At 39.6% G+C, this 17,257-nt stretch overlaps 1 protein-coding gene across 3 annotated transcripts in view; it reads right to left on the minus strand.

Annotated features, from left to right (window-relative positions):
* ERO1A (endoplasmic reticulum oxidoreductase 1 alpha) overlaps positions 1-17,257 on the minus strand; it is a 55,489-nt gene that overhangs the window by 35,315 nt on the left and 2,917 nt on the right. For all 3 annotated transcript variants that reach the window (XM_078053701.1, XM_036098437.2, XM_078053702.1), the window contains exons 2-4: positions 10,699-10,818; positions 9,888-9,971; positions 5,034-5,072 (exon numbers count right to left, since the gene is read on the minus strand). In XM_078053701.1, the coding sequence (XP_077909827.1) occupies positions 5,034-5,072; positions 9,888-9,971; positions 10,699-10,818 (243 nt within the window). The remainder of the gene's footprint in view (positions 1-5,033; positions 5,073-9,887; positions 9,972-10,698; positions 10,819-17,257) is intronic.

The raw sequence follows: 17,257 nt of genomic DNA on the forward strand, positions 1-17,257 counted from the left end.
TGAATTTATACTGGCATTCACAACAGGGACAAATGTTTTCCCTCAACAGCATGAACTTCAAAAAGTTTTGATGATGATCTCGTCATTTAACCATGTGCAAAGTTCTGCCGTTGCAGCCAACACATTAATAGCTATGACGTCATCCTTTGTATGTGAACAAGAAAACACGGAGGGGGCACCTGGGGGGTTCAGTCGGTTAAGCGTCTGCCTTCAGCTCAGGGTCATGATCCTGGAGCCTGGGATGGAGTCCCGCATCGGGCTCCCTGCTCAGCAGGGAGTCTGCTTCTCCCTCTGACACTCCCCCCTCTCATGCTCTCTCTGTCTCATTCTTTCTCTCTCAAATAAAGAAATAAAATCTTAAAAAAAAAACATGGAATCAAAAATGAGCAAAATTACTTTAGAATCTATGGTGGAAAAAGTGAATAGTGGTTACCCCTGAGGGAAGAAGTAGAAATTGATTGGGACAGGGTATCAAGTGACTTTCTAGGGTAATGGTAATGTTCCCTATTATAATAGAAGCATAGATTACACAGGTATATGCATTTAGCATATGCACACTTAAGATTTGTGCATCTCGGGGCGCCTGGGTGGCTCAGTCGTTAGGCGTCTGCCTTCGGCTCAGGTCATGATCCCAGGTCCTGGGATCGAGTCCCACATCGGGCTCCCTGCTCGGCGGGAAGCCTGCTTCTCCCTCTCCCACTTCCCCTGCTTATGTTCCCTCTCTCGCTGTGTCTCTCTCTGTCAAATAAATAAATAAAATCTTTAAAAAAAAAAAAAAAAGATTTGTGCATCGGGACGCCTGGGTGGCTCAGTCGTTAAGCGTCTGCCTTCGGCTCAGGTCATGATCCCAGGGTCCTGGGATCGAGCCCCACATCGGGCTCCCTGCTCTGTGGGAAGCCTGCTTCTCTCTCTCCCACTCCCCCTGCTTGTGTTCCCTCTCTCGCTGTGTCTCTCTCTGTCAAATAAATAAATAAAATCTTTAAAAAAAAAAAAAAAAAAAAAAGATTTGTGCATCTCATTGTATGTTAACTTTATAAAAAATACATATAAGGAAATACTGGACTCTGGTTAATGAATCACTTCTACTTGTATATATATATACATATATATATATATATAGTTGATGACACATTTAAGGCAATGCACACTGATGCTTGCAATTTACTTTGAAATACATCCAGAAAATAGTATTTTTTAATGGATAACTAGAAAGATGGACAGACACATATGAGATAATGTAAGTTTACAAAATGTAAATGGTAGAATCCAGGTGATAGGTATGAGTGTTCACAGGAAAATTCCTTCAACTTTGCTGTATATATGAAAATTTTCATAAATTTTCATAACACCAGAAAATTTTAATTCAGAACAGTTATTTAGTCTAAATGAAAAATCACATATATCAGAATGATACGTAAATGCACCACTGCATCTACACATTAAGTTGTCTTTTTAAAAAATATTTTATTTATTTATTTTTTTGAGAGAGTGAGCCCATGAGCATGGGGGGAGGAGCGAGTAGAGGGAGAGAGAATCTCAGACTCCCTGCTGAGCATGGAGCCCAACGCGGGGCTGGATCTTACCACCCTGACATCAAAACCTGAGCAAAAACCAAGAGCTGGATGCTTAACCAACTATGCCACCCAGGAGCCCCAAGTTATCATTTTTAAACAGTTTTCTTAACCATTAATTTACAAAGTAGATGCTTAAACTCTGTCAGTAGATTTGTGTATTCTGGCGTTCATACGGTCAGAGATATTTCTATGGCCCTTGTGGATGGTAAATCATGACTTTTTACGCAAGTTACATATCATCAACTGTCGTGAGAAATCAAAATTTAATACTTTCTCATTAAGCATGTGCTTCTTTTTTTCTTTCTTAGTTATTTCGGCCAAAAGGATTCACTGTAAAACATTTTTTTAATTACTAAATAGTAAAATCATTATAAGTTGTTGATTTACACTATACAAAAAAAATAAAACCACTATAGGAAGACTACTCTTTCTATGCAGGATTGCTCACCCTTTTTTTCCCATATTTAATAAACTGGACCTATAATTTCCCAGGTTTAACACTGACCAGTCAAATGGCATCCTGGAAGCTTAGGACAGATTACAGGTATGACACAGGCCACAGCACAATTGGCTGATAAGTCCAAGAGACCAGCCGGGCAGAATGTCCAATGATGTTCTGTTTCCCCCACTTCCCAAGACTATAAGGAGTTAGCTGTCCCCGGCCATTGTGTCTGCCTGCAATTAGCTTATCAGCAGGTATTTTATCGCCCAGTATATTTTCCTTGAAAAATCATTTATTTACATCTAGAAAAGGTCAGAAAAAGAAGTGCAAGTTATTATTGGTCATCTTGGTGTTAAAGTAAGAACTCCTTAGTATACATACATCTCAAATAGAGTAGACAACAGAGGAAGCTAGAAATACAAAATATTTGGTCAACCAGAACCATTTTAACTTATTTTAACACAACTATTAATATTTCATTTTAAAAATTTAAAACTCAGGACAAATGATAAATCATTCAGGATGCCAGAACAACAGGCATAAACCAGTTCTGCCTAAGGCAAACCGTGGCATATGGTCTCTTGATGTACTCTTGTTACTCTCTAAGTCCTTTGGATTTTACTCCAAGAGAGATGGAGCACATGAGAGGATTTTCAACAGAGGAGAGATAAGACTTCATTTCTTAAAAAAAAAAAAATCACTCTCTGGCTCCTGGGTGGCTCAGTCGGTTAAGCGTCTGCCTTCAGCTCAGGTCATGATCTCGGGGTCCTGGGATCGAGCCCCGCATCGGGCTCCCTGCTCAGTGGGGAGCCTGCTTCTCCCTCTGTTCCTCTTCGCCAACCCCCCACCCGCATCAAGCTCATGCTTTCTCTCTTTCTCTTGCGCGCGCTCTCTCTCTCTATCTCAAATAAATAAATAAAATCTTAAAAAAAAAAATCACTCTGGCTGCTGTCTTTAGAAGAGACAATAGAGAGGCAAGGGCAGAAGGAGGCATGCCATGAAGAGGCTACTACAATAATCCAGGCAAAAAATGATGATGGCTTTAAATATGGCCGTAGCAATAAAGATTGTAAGATTCTGCGTATATTTTAAAACTCTGTAATTAGGGCGCCTGGGTGGCTCAGTCATTAAGCGTCTGCCTTTGGCTCAGGTCATGATCCCAGGGTCCCGGGATCGAGCCCCGCATCGGGCTCTCTGCTCAGCGGAAGGTCTGCTTCTCCCTCGGCCCCTCCCCCTGCTTGTGCGTGCTCTCTCTCTTTCTCTGTCAAATAAATAAATAAAATCTTAAAAAACAAAACAAAACAAAACTCTGTAATCACAAATTGAATTTGGCCTACCAAAAAAGGCCTTGAAACAATAACAACCCAGTAACAACTAGCACCCCCCAGGGCCCAGATTATAATCTCTAAATACCATTTCCCACTAAAAGAAATAGGACTCCTTAGGGGAAAAAAAAAAAAAAAAAGCCTAGAGTAAGAAAGGTACAAAACTAGCCTAGAAGCTCTTTTCATAATAGAAAGCAAAAAGTCTACTAAGACTAGTGGGATCATCTTAAAAGGCCATAATTACTAACTTGACGGAGCTGCTCGTAGCCAAAGACAGAACAACTCAAGCATCAAAAGGAATAATAAAAAATGACTACAATAGAGTCCAATTCATAAAATGTGTCAAAACTCTTTTTTTTTTTAAGATTTTATTTATTTATTTGACAGAGAGGTAGAGAGAGAGAGCACAAGTAGGCAGAGTGGCAGGCAGAGGGAGAGGGAGAAGCAGGCTCCCCGCTGAGCAGGCAGCCCGATGCGGGGCTCGATCCCAGGACCGTGCGATCATGACCTGAGCTGAAGGCAGACGCTTAATGACTGAGCCACCCAGGCACCCCAATATGTCAAAACTCTTAAGTTCAAAATAACACTTAAAAATAAAAACCTTATTGGGCATCTTTGGAGGTGCTAGGGCACCAAACTCATAATTATTCTGAAAACTGGTAAACAAAGGAAAACAAGCATTTATCCTGTCTGTCCTGTATAAACTGTATTTCAGGGCATCCAAATAGCTGACAAGAAAAGATCTTTATAGAATAATAACAGATAATAAGTATAGAAAGAATGATATAATTAGAGTATCAGCATTTTCAAAACCCTAATGAAAGAATACAACTAGGTAATAATCATCAAAGCTGCTAAAACTTTCATGGAAAAAGCTAGTAGGGAACTTTATATTGGATGTATAATGAACCTAATGATAGATCTTAACATCATAATAAAAAAAGAAAAGAGACATTATGTGTCTTCTGATATAACAGTAAGTATACAACACTAATCAATACATATCAGAAAATGAATCTGAAAAGCCATAATACATAACTGCCAGTTCATAGAAAATAATGTGTTGAATGATGTGACAGGGATACAATCAACTAAAACACAATGTGGAAAATTCTATAGGATAAGGACTCATTTCCTTCAACACATAAGTTTGCAAAGAAGAAAAAAGAAGAGGGAATGAACATCGGTTAAAAGAGACTGGAGAAAGAGAAATACACAAGTAGTGCCAGAAAATAAGGAAGTGCTGAAGAAAGAGAAAAACCACAATGATGGGAGTATATCAAAGGGACATAGGACCAATTGAAACAGCTCCCAGTGGCCAAATTAGAATGATTTGAACAGTAAAATGAAGTTGTACTAGATTATAATCCAGAGTAGAAAATAAACATCCATAAAGACTTTATCTGAGAATGGCTTTAAAATAATTGGGAAAATGGAGCACGAGGGACCACAGACTAATAATTGCTGAAGCTGGGTGATGGGTTTTTTTCTTTTATTTATCCCTCATGCTTTCCATAATAAAAGGTTGAACAAAAGGAAAAAATAAAGAATTGGAGTCACTGAGTACAAATGACTCTCCAGGGGTTTCACTGTGAAGGAGAGCAGGAAGTAGGGTCGTACCTGGAAGGGGGATATGAGTTTTACAAGTTTTTCGTTGAGATACTAGACAGATCAGTAGGTATGTGTACATACCTTGTAGCTTGCAGATTTAATTCCATCAGGAACTTCATCCTGAAAAAAGAAAAAAAATGCTTTTATCAGATATTTATTCTATCTTCTGAAAAAAAATTAAGTTTCTATAATTTGAGATTATTTTTATTTTTTTTAAAGTTTATTTTATTTATTTAAGTAATCTCTACACCTGTTGTGGTGCTCGAACTCATGACCCTAAGATCAAGAGTCGCATGCTCTTCCAACTGAGCCAACCAGGAGCCCCTATGAGATTATTTTTAAACTGAGAATAGTTAGGCAGGTTTTATATTACTTCTTAAAAGTAAACAAAAACCCAACAACAAATTATTGTATAGGTTGCTGATCATATATTTTATTACTTACGTAATAGCATGGAAATGTAAAAATAGTCACTCCTTTTGATGCTCAAATTGTCCCACATTGGCAACCAGGGGACCCACAAAGTGCTGACTTGATATCTATGCCTGTGTCCTATTGATAGGATCCCAGTAATCTTTAGAGCACTTTTTGTTTTCTGTTATGACAAGATACTCCAGGCTCACCTTGTATATTTCTTTCTTTTTTTTTTTTTTTTTACAGATTTTATTTATTTATTTGAGAGACAGAGAGAGAGCGAGCGCATGAGTTGGGGGGAGGGGCAGAGAGAGAAGCAGACTCCCCACTGAACAGGGAGCCCCATGTGAGGCTCGATCCCAGGATCCCAGGATCATGACCTGGGCCAAAGGCAGATGCTTAACTGACTGAGCCATCCAAGCACCCCACCTTGTATATTTCTTGTTCCAGTCTTGGAATCAACTGTTTTTTAAGGAGCCCTAGTTCTTTTCAGAGGAAAACGGCACTGGTTTTTAGTCGTGTGTTGGCCACTTACCAACTATAGGACCTATCTGTCTATCTTCAAAGTGATGCTATGAACAGACATAATGATGTATGTACTCTGTAAATTGTAGGGCCCTATTCCAGTGCTAAGTATATTTCTGAAATAGATTATATCTGCCCAAAGGGAAGGACCCACACAGAGATAATCACTTTATTGTGTAACTTTCCAGACTTTGAACTACCTCAATGTATAATTCTTTTTCTAAGACCAGATATTTAGATGGCTTCTAATTTTTTCATATCATGCCAAATTCATAAACTAATTTTAGCAGAATTGACACCTTTACAATATTTATTACTGCTTTATGGTCATCTTTGAACATCTGTCCAATTATTTTAGTAAGTGAAAATCCTGGTGGAATTGCTAGACCAAAAGATGTGTACCTTTTTAATTTTGTTGATACATTTGCTGAACTGATCTCCAAAAGGATTTAATGACCAGAGTGCTCATTTCTTATTCACAGACTAACACTGGATGTTGTTATTCGTTTGCACATTAGTCAATTAATAATGGAGGGAAAAGAATGTGGTTTTGACCCATTGTAAAGGTAATAAATAAATGGTCTTTCAGTTTATAGAGAGATTCCAGGTTGTGAGTTCAAGCCCCACATTGGGTGTAGAGATTACTTAAAATAAAATGTTTAGGGATGCCTGAGTTTCTGTCAGTTAAGCACCTGACTCTTGATCTCAGCTCAGGTCTTGATCTCAGGGTCGTGAGTTCAAGCCCTGAAAAAAAGATGTTAAAAAAAATTCGCTTAAAAAAAAAAAAAAAGATGAGAGGAACCTGGTGGCTCAGTCAGTTAAGTGTCTGCCTTTAGCTGAGGTCATGATCCCAGGATCTTGGGATCAAGCCCCATATTGGGCTCCCTGCTCAGCAGACAGTCTGCTTCTGCCTCTCCCTCTGCCCCTACTCCCTGTTTGTGTGCTCTCGCTCTCTCTCTCTCTTGCTCTCTCTCTCTCTCTCTTTAGCTTGTTCTCTCTCTCAAATAAATAAAATCTTAAAAGAAAAGAAACATTAAAAAAAAAAGATGAGATTCAAATTTTCAATAATTGTAAAACCACTTGCCTGTTCTTGCATGTTTAATAAGTCATACATAAGTTATTTGTAAACTTGAATTCCCCCAACTAATGTTTCCTATTACTAAATATAAATGCTAGAACTTAGGAAATAAAATGAAACATTTAAACTGATGATATCACTTTAATGATATTTTCATAACAGAGGTTGGTTCACAAGTTAATTCTTGAATTTTCAAAAAGTTTTGTCTGTGAGGATGAGTATAACTAAAGACCTGATTCTCAGGGCACCTGGGTGGCTCAGTTGTTTCAGCATTTGCCTTTGGCTCAGGTCATGATGCCAGGGTCCTGGGATCGAACCCCGCATCGGGCTCCCTGCTCAGCGGGGAGCCTGCTTCTCCCTCTCCCTCTGCTGCTCCCTCTGCTTGTTCTCACTCTCTCTCTCTCTGTCAAATAAATAAAATCTTTTAAAAAAATAAATAACTAAAGATATTATCTAATGATAAAATACCCATAATATATATACCCATAAATAATATTTTTACATTTGCTTTAATTCCATATGCTGGATAGGTCTATACAGCAATATTTACACATATAAAAATAAACCACTCAAAATTATAGCACCACTTCATACCCATAGGATGGCTATTAACCAGAAAACAGAAAAAAGTGAGTATTAGTGAGGATATAGAGAAATTGGAAGCCTTGTGCATCGCTGGTGGGAATGTAAAATGGTATAGCCACTATGAAGACAGCATGATGTTCCTCAGAAACTTAAACCGAGAACTGCCGTACGATCCAGTAATTCTAATGAACCGAAATTAGGAATGCAAGCTGCATACTTGTGCCCCCATATCCAGAGCAGCATCATGCGCAATGGCCAAAAGATGGGAATAACCCAAAAGCCAATCAATGGGAGAATGCATAAATGAAATGCAGATACACATACAATGCAATATTATTGAGGCTTAAAAAGGAAAAAAATTCAAATACATGCTACTATGGATAAACCCTGAAAACATGTCAAGTGAAACAAGCCAACACAAAAGGACAAATTCTGTAATAATCCCCCTTATACGAGGTACCTAGTATAATCAAATTCAAAGAGAAAGAAAGTAGCATAGTGGTCACCAGGGGCGAGAGGGAGGGCAGAATAGGAGTTACTGTTTAATGAACGTGCAGTTTCAGTTTGCGATCAGGAAACAGTTCTGCAACTGGATGGTGGTGATGGTTGCACAACAACGTGACTGTACTTAATGCCAATAAACTGTACACTTAAAAATGGTTAAAATTGTAAATTTTAGGTTATGCATATTTTAGCACAGAAAGTAAAATAGAAATATATGCTTTTAAAGGGAGAAAAAGGGGGCGCCTGGGTGGCTCAGTCGTTAAGCGTCTGCCTTCGGCTCAGGTCATGATCCCAGGCTCCTGGGATCGAGCCCCGCGTCGGGCTCTCTGCTCCACAGGAAGCCTGCTTCTCCCTCTCCCACTCCCCCTGCTTGTGTTCCCTCTCTAGCTGTGTCTCTCTCTGTCAAATAAATAAATAAAATCTTTTAAAAAAATAAATAAAGGGAGAAAAAGGCTTTGTTGAAAGTGTAAAATTCTCTGTTTTCAGAGTAAAATGCTTCAAATTTTAATGTTCTGAGAATTCTTTTTTTTAAGATTTATTTATTTATTTATTTGCAGAGAGAGAGAGCGCGCACAAGCAGGGGATGCAGCTGAGGCAGAGGGAGAAGCAGGCTTCCCTCTGAGCAAGGAGTCCAATGCGGGACTCGATCCCAGGACCCTGGGATCATGACCTGAGCTGAAGGCAGGCACCCAACCGACTGAGCTACTCAGGCATCCCTGTTCTGAGAATTCTTAAGTAAGACCAGGTGTTTTGTCCAATCCCTCCCCACCCAAGGAAAACAATACACCCATGAAAAAAGGAGGGATTTTGTTTACACTTTGATTAATTTCACTTCGTTATACTATAAACACAACTTTGGGTAAGATGTAAGAAGAAAACAAACATCAAGCCAAAAGAACTATTAATCTCACTAGTAAATCAAAGGACTATATTTATCACAAAATTTAAATTCTATGATTATGAAAGCAGAATAATTCAATAATTTTTTTAAAGGTTTTATTTATTTATTTATTTATTTATTTATTTATTTAGAGATTTTTTTTTTTTTTTTAATTTATTTTTCGACAGAGAGAGAGACAGCGAGAGAGGGAACACAAGCAGGGAGAGTGGGAGAGGGAGAAGCAGGCTTCCCGCTGAGCAGGGAGCCCGATGTGGGACTCAATCGCAGGACCCCGGGATCATGACCTGAGCTAAAGGCAGACACTTAATGACTGAGCCACCCAGGCGCCCGAAAGCAGAATAATTCAAAACAGGTTTCGTATTAGTAAGTTTAGGTTTTGGGTTTCTTTTTTTTTAAGATTTTATTAATTTATTTGAGAGAGAGAGAGAGCACAAATAAGGGGAGTGGCAGGCAGAGGGAGAGAGAAGCAGGCTCCCCACTGAGCAGGGATCCTGATGCAGGGCTCGATCCCAGGACCCTGGGATCATGACCTGAGCCAAAGGCAGACACTTAACCATCTGAGCCACCCAGGCACCTAAGTTTAGGTTTTTAACCTGTAAATATTAAACATTATACTTAACCTAAGGATTGAAATGTTATTTTAGTTGCATTGCCCCCTTTTTAAGAATTGCAATTATTTAGGGACGCCTGGGTGGCTCAGTTGTTTAAACGTCTGCCTTCAGCTCAGGTCATGATACTGGGATCGAGTCCCACATGGGGCTCCCTGCTCAGCGGAGAGTCTGCTTCTCCCTTTGCCTGCTGTTCCCCTGCCTGTGCTCACTCTCTCTCTGACAAATAAATAAATAAAATCTTAAAAAAAAAAAAAAAAAAGAATTGCAATTATTTGAAAAACGATGTAACATGCCTTAAATGTATATGTGGTTCTTACCGACTGACAAGGCCTGACAGCACAGTCTCTTCGCCCACACTGGCTGATATCATTCCAGAAAGGACACGGCCTCTTCAGGTTTACCTACAGGATAACAGAAAAGGTTATACAAGTAAGAATCTTGAGATTATTATTGAGAGGCATCGAATTACGATGATATAACCTGGTCATGCTATTAGCTGCAGCTTTTCTTTTTCTTCCACTTTCCAGTTGCCAAGTTCCAGCGATGGTATCAGTGTGTAGCTTTGTAAGTAAACTGGTAGACTCGCTTAGAAAGACACAGATGCTACTAACCAGACCCTGAACAGATGGTGACCAGGAGCCAGAGGAGCTCATATCATCACCGCTCCAATGATATTCTTTTTAAGCAGGTAACAGGCATTTGTGAACTCAGATGAGAACTACATACTTCAATGATCAGATATTCTAAACTCTTTCTGTAGATATCTCAAGTGACTAGTTAAAATAATACAGGTCAGAATAAAGTCATGCTTCTCAAAAAAATTTAATTATTTTAATTAAGTGGAGTTGACACAGTATTTTAGAAAAGTATGAATTAGCAATTTTGATAATAATATAATAGTTTCTGTTCTGATTTCAATTTAACCAACAAGTTTCTAACTCCAGAGTGCAAAACCGAGTTGTTGAAATTAAAAGTATCCAATGGATGGTTTCAGAACCACACTGTTCACTCTTGTGAACTGAATTTTAAATAATGGCCACAATTTGAAGCTCAGCAATTCCTAAGAAAATGCAGTTATCCATTTAAACTTTAAGTATTCTTGTACAAAAAAATTAAAAATAAAAATACCTTGTAATATCTAAAGTAGTCGCTTTCAAGAAGTTTTTGTAGCCTCGGGAAAAGCCTGTAGTTATTAAATCTATCGATGGTTTCAACATCACAGGTACAATCATCCAAGTAACCACTAACCTGTTATAAAGAAAATGAAATAATACATCAAAATACCTTAGGTACAACAGGGCTCTTTTTCCTTATGAAGTTATGACTCAACCAACTCTTATCATCCCTCCTCCTCCTAATTTTCAGAAATGGGGTATGACAGTAATCTAATAATGCTATTGCTCTTATCATATAACTAGAGGAACGTAGTGCTGCTCTTTGTAGGGTGTACTGAGCTCATCATCACACACGCGTGCGCATACACATATGCAAAGAGTTGTTCCTCTGCAGCCACTCTGTAACCCCGCCCCAGGCCTGACCAGGGTAGGCATCTAACCCAAACCAGGCCATGGTCCCTGCTCCAGGAATCTGGAATTGAGAGTAAGAAGAGATGTCTCTCCCTGCAGTGAGACCACTAAACAAGGAAACTCGGACCATATGCCATCAAGTGAGCCGAGGAGCATGTGAGGCAGTCGGCAAGATTTTAAAAGATACACAAGGAAGCAGAGATAGGAGATAGAGAACATATGCTACATGGGTTCCCTGGGGGTTTCCGGCGCCTACTTCTCCCCATCTTTCTTGAAGCCCCAGTTGCATTCCCATTCTTGGCTTTCCTGAGACTCCTATTCCTAAGATTCAATTGTCTCTGTTTTTCCTTTTAGTTTCCAACAGTATGTATAGTCTGGAGACGAGCTTAGTGAATGTGTAAAAACAAGTGATACTGTATTTATAAGGGAAACAATAATTCATTTTAAGGATCTAACAACTCTCAAATATTAGGCCATGATAATTTGTCTAGGTTAGAAACAGTGCTTAGAAATCACTTATACTAGCAGCACAGAGATAGCAAATTGACCACAAAGCCAATTCTGATCTTCAAATGCTTAAAACTAACAGTCTTAACTGTAATTACAATCAGACAATGTTATCAGAAGTGAAACTAAAAGTCTTAGATGTTTATTTGGGGCCAGGCATATACCTCACAGAATTAATTATACATTGCAACATTGTAAGTAACAAATACATCATGATTTAAGAATTACAGTACCTAGATTTCTTTTTTTTTAAATACAGGGCATGCTGCAGAAAAGAGATCCTTATCATATTTTGGTCTGAATATTTGCATTATAAACTACTTCGAATTATATTTTAGGGAGACTTATAAAAAAATTTTTTTTTAAATCTACTGGTAAGTAAGGCAAATAATCTTTATTGAAATACTGAATGTAGGTGTTTTCCCTTTGGAATACATAAAACCCTGCACTACCTTTCAATTTTACAACATCACAAAACAGTAATGCAAATTTTTCACCTAAGAGTGAATACGTTTGGATGACAGATAACACTATGGATGATGACAGCAGTATCTAAGAGCTAAGATTTTACACCAATTTACCTAGTCTTATTTGATTTGGACTTGTTTTGGACTAATTCGGGAACTAGAAATCTCATCTACATATTTTGTTACAGCAGTAACTACCTTCATTTCATATGCAAATTTGTCCTTGTTTCCTGCTAAAAATTCTCTGAGTATGTAATAATCTTCCGTTCCTAATTTGGGGTGATAACAAAACAAAAGTGTTTCTAACCTAGATTATTTGATTTTTCACACCTCTTTCTTTCAAGCATTAAAAACAGAACTTCTAAGGACATAAAAGAGCTACTGTTTTTCCCCTTGGATGCAAATTATTATACAAAGAAATAACAGGCACAAAGACTGCAAAGGCCAAAGGGACACATGCCAAATAGAGACACTAGGTCACAAAAAGAAAGAAGCACACACAAAAAAACAAGAGAAAGGGTTTGAAGCTTATTTTTTCCCCTTAAGTAATTCTGTTTTTTTTTAAATGTGTTCACCTTTTTTAAAATATTTTATTTATTTATTTGAGAGAGAGAGAAAGAACACGGACGGAGAGGGAAAAGCAGACTAACTGCTGAGCAGAGAGCCCAAGGCGGGACTCATGACCTGAGCCGAAGGCAGATGCTTGACCGACCAAGCCACCCAGGTGCCCCTTAAGTAATTCATTTTTTAGGTAAAAATCTATCTTTGAAATTCAAGTTCAAGCATCATCTCCTTTGGAAAGCTACCCCTGGAGTACCATTCAACCCCTGCTTGCTTAACTGTCCCTCCTATGTGCTCCCATGACACTCCACATACTCCTTACAAATTACCTCACTATAGTGGGTTTATTTATTCCACTTCCTCCCTCTAGAGTTTAAAATCCTTGAGAGCAAAATCATGTTTGCTCATTTTGTATTCCTAGTCCTTAGCACTGTACTTCTAGAAAACACAAAGTAGATGCTCAATATTTATTTGCAGAGTGGATATATGAATGAATGTTTCAGTGAATGCTGTCCACTCTCATTCTCATTCACTGGAGACCAGCCCCACAGTCTAATTATGACTATGTACTACCATGTCACCTATGGTGGTGCTCAGTGCTCCAGACCACTCAAGCCCAAGTGGCAGGAATACACTCAGAACAAGGAAAGCAAGCAGCAAAGGTAAATAACCTACTGCATGCAACATTTTACCAAGCTGTACCTTAACCACAAAGGAAACTAGAAGAAGCCCCAAACCACGCCTGGGTGGCTCAGTCGTTGAGCGTCTACCTTCGGCTCAGGTCATGATCCCAGGGTCCTGGGATCGAGCCCCGCATCGGGCTCCCTGCTCTGTGGGAAGCCTGCTTCTCTCTCTCCCACTCCCCCTGCTTGTGTTTCCTCTCTAGCTGTGTCTCTCTCTGTCAAATAAATAAATAAAATCTTAAAAAAAAAAAAAAAAAGCAGCCCCAAACCATAAAGGAATGCAAGATGCATTCAGAGCAGAAATGGCTTATAGCCCGGAGACCTCAAAGAGAGAAGACAGGACAATGGTAGATTTAAAAATCCTCTGACTTTTGTCTTAGAAATTGAGTAGGAGGTATTTCCAACTACTACAAAAGGTAGCAGGGCAGTTAAGGAGGCAGAGCAAGGGTGAGGAGTTTCAATAGATGGAGAGGGCCCAGCAAAGAACAGACAGGAAGATACTCAGAAATCCAAGCCATGTGACTGTTCAGATAAGCCTGCCAAAAGGCAAAACCCAATCCCTGGAAAGAAGTCTGGCAGGTATGATGCCAGGCCCAGTTGTAGAAACTACAGAACCAGGCATGTTACCAGAATACAGTCTCTGGGAAAGACAAAGGAAGAAATCCAGTGAACAGGCCCAGAGCAGCATCTTGGAAACAAAGCAACATCCTAGTACCTAGACTAAGACCAAAAGATGGGTGCTGATCTGGAACAAGGATGACCTGACACTAATGCAGCTTCAGGATGTGCTAAGGCTGCTGAAATAATGGCCACACTATCTCTAAACTGCAACGGAATTCTGAGCCTACCACAGGGATCTGAATGTGTTGTTTAATGCCCCCCCGCCCCGCCCCGCCACACACATACACAAAGTGACTGATGCATGCTAACATTTGAAGCTCGCTGCTCTAGACTTCAGGCGGCAATCAGCCTTGGGTAGGGGGCCAAACTAATAGGTGGCAAGTAGAAGGCCCTTGCTGAGGGATGGTGGATATAAGGACACGGGTAGGCTGGACATAACGTCACCCGGTTTAAAGTCCTAGTCTCTAAAGAGCTGAAAAGCCTTTGAGGGCCTTCTGCTGCAGCCTCCCAAGCACACAGCAATGCCCTCCTACACACTCTTGAGGAAGCAGTGTGCGACAATGGTTAGCACGTAGGCCCTGGGCTCAGGCCTTCTTGGGGTTGAATCCCATCTCTGCTGCTTATTAGTTATTGACCTTACCCAAGTTTTTTTTAACCTCTCCAAGCCTCAGTTTCCTATCTCAACACAAAATGGCAATACGAATAGTTCCCATCTCTAAGAGTTGGTATCAAAATGAAATGTCAGACTAAACAGCCAGTAAATGTTAGTATTACTACCCTACCGCTACTTAAATGCTTCTAGTGAAAGGGATCTTACTATTCCCCAAAGCAACCACGACATTTTTTTTGAGAGAGAGAGAGAGAGAGAGAGAGAGAGAGAGTGTGTGTGTGTGTGTGTGTGTGTGTGTGCGTGCGTGCGCTAACACTTGAATCCAGGGTGGGGGGTTGGGGGGAGGGACAGAGGGAGAGAGAATCTTAAGCAGGCTCTACGCCTGGTGCAGAGCCTGATGTGGGCTCGATCCCACGGCCCTGAAATCATGACCTGAGCCGAAATCAAGAGTCAGAAGCTTAACCGACTGAGCCACTGAGGCACCCCCTACATTTCTTTTTTTAATAAGAAAAAAAAAAAGGCCCAGTTTGCAGATAAAATATTTCAAAAATTTTACATCTGTAGCCCCAGTGGAACATAGAACTGGACAGCCAACAGTTAGCTGCAGTGGTAGTCTCAGATAGTTTCTCCACAGACTGACTGGTTTGGACCAAATACCAAAATATAAAAGGCAAGAGAAAAGAAAATAACATGGGCCTGCTTGTTCACTATTTTCTTTGTTCACTATTTACAATGAAAGACAAAACAAAACAAAACAAAAAAACACTTTCTAAATAGTTTCCTTATGTGCCAACAACTTCTGGTCCTACCACAGACTATCATTTTTTCCCAAGCACTGTGAGAATATATTCTTCATACTTCTTTGAAATATGAAATACCTTTTAAAAGTGCTCAAAGTGTTCTTTTTTTCTGCAAAGACCTTTAGTTGTATTTAATTTTGTAGTGGTTTGTGACCATCAAAAAGAACATGAAAACTATTCATTGACAGAGTTGACTGAGACACCTCTGTTAATGAAAGCATGGAAACACCAAAAATTCTATACTGGGTAGTTGGCATCATTCTAAGGACATGGAAAGCTACAAGCTATTTCTGCCTTAAAGCCTTAGTCTTTAGAACTTTAAATTGTTGTTGTGACCCAGTATAGCAACCAATGTGAAACGTGCTTTGTTCCACATTCTTTGTTCAAAAAGGCAGGGAATGTAGTAAGTACTCAGAGTCAATGGACATCTCTCCAGTATAACTTGTTTCAAAGATTCCTCTGACTAAATTTTAATCCAGGCTTATTTCCACCTACCACGCAACATATTATGGAGTGTCTCTTCCATGGCCCAGCCACTCTGACTAACAAATAAAAACTATTTTTTAAATTGACCTAAACCAGGGTGCCTGGGTGGCTCAGTTGGTTAAACGCCTGACTCTTGATTTCAGCTCAGGTCATGATCTCAGGGTCTTGGGATCGAGCCTCACATTGGGCTCCTGAGGCTCCGCACTCCGCGGGGTGTCTGCTTGATATTCTCTCTCTCTCTCCCTCTTCTTCCCCCTCTGCCCCTCCCCTCATTCTCATTCTAGCTCTCTCTCTCTCTCTCTGTCAACAGCATATGCAGTAATTGACTAACTTTAAAGATTCATTTGGAGCCATCAACCCATCTGAAAGATCAATTCCAGAAAAACATGCAAATGGCTCGCTAAGCAGAGTAACTGAAAGAATATACTCCTGCTAGCACAGTGCTCACATCCTGTATTGTAACTTCCCTAATACTTGCTGAGTACCAATTATGTACCAGGCTCAGTACTCTGGAGTATCAAGAAATGGGACTAAGTTTTTAAATTTTTAGCTTAGTTCTTGATCTCTCAAAACTTATTCATAATAGGCCTCAATAAATGCTTATTGAATTTAATCTGATTATTTGTAGAGCTTTATACATTTTACTTCAATAACTTCCTAAGGCCAAATAACCACATGCTGCTTTCGCTCCATTTAGAGTTGGTTTTCTATTAACTGAATCCCTACTACCAGGCACCTGCGCAAGAGTGTGATGAGGGGTGATGTGGTAATTCAAGGCAGAAGCATAAGAGAGACTGGCAACAGGAAGGGAGAAAAAGACTATTACCAAAGCAGACTCGACAGAATTTTGCTGCTAATCGGGTACTGCAAAGAGAATGAGAGATTTTAACTTTTATTTCTAAACTTTAGGTCGAAAGTTAGTCTTTAATTTAGTGTCTAGCATTATTTACTAACTTTTTTTAAAGATTTTATTTTTTAAGTAATTGCTGTACCCAACATAGGGTTCGAACTTACAACACCGAGATCAAGAGTGGCATGCTCTACTGCCTGAGCCAGCAAGGCATCCCGACTAACTTGTTTCTTAAAATGCTTAGGATCAAAATTAATGATGTAATGTATGGTGATTAACATAACATAATAAAATTAAAAAATAAAATAAAATAAAATGCGTAGGATCGGGGCATCTGGGTGGCTCAGTTGGTTAAGCATCTGCCTTCCGCTCAGGTCATGATCCCGAGATCCTGGGGCCCTGGGGTGGAGCCCCACATTGCAGGGAGCCTGCTTTTCCCTCTCCCTCTGCCACTCCCCCTGCTTGTGCTCTCTCACTCTGTCCAAAAAATAAACAAAATCTTTAAAAAAAAATGCTTAGCGACTGAGGCACCCAGGCGCCCTTTCTCTGCCTCTCCCCAAGCTCCAAAGAACTTTA

The sequence above is a fragment of the Halichoerus grypus genome, chromosome 8, assembly GCF_964656455.1.
Source record: "Halichoerus grypus chromosome 8, mHalGry1.hap1.1, whole genome shotgun sequence".
Lineage (NCBI taxonomy): Eukaryota > Metazoa > Chordata > Mammalia > Carnivora > Phocidae > Halichoerus > Halichoerus grypus.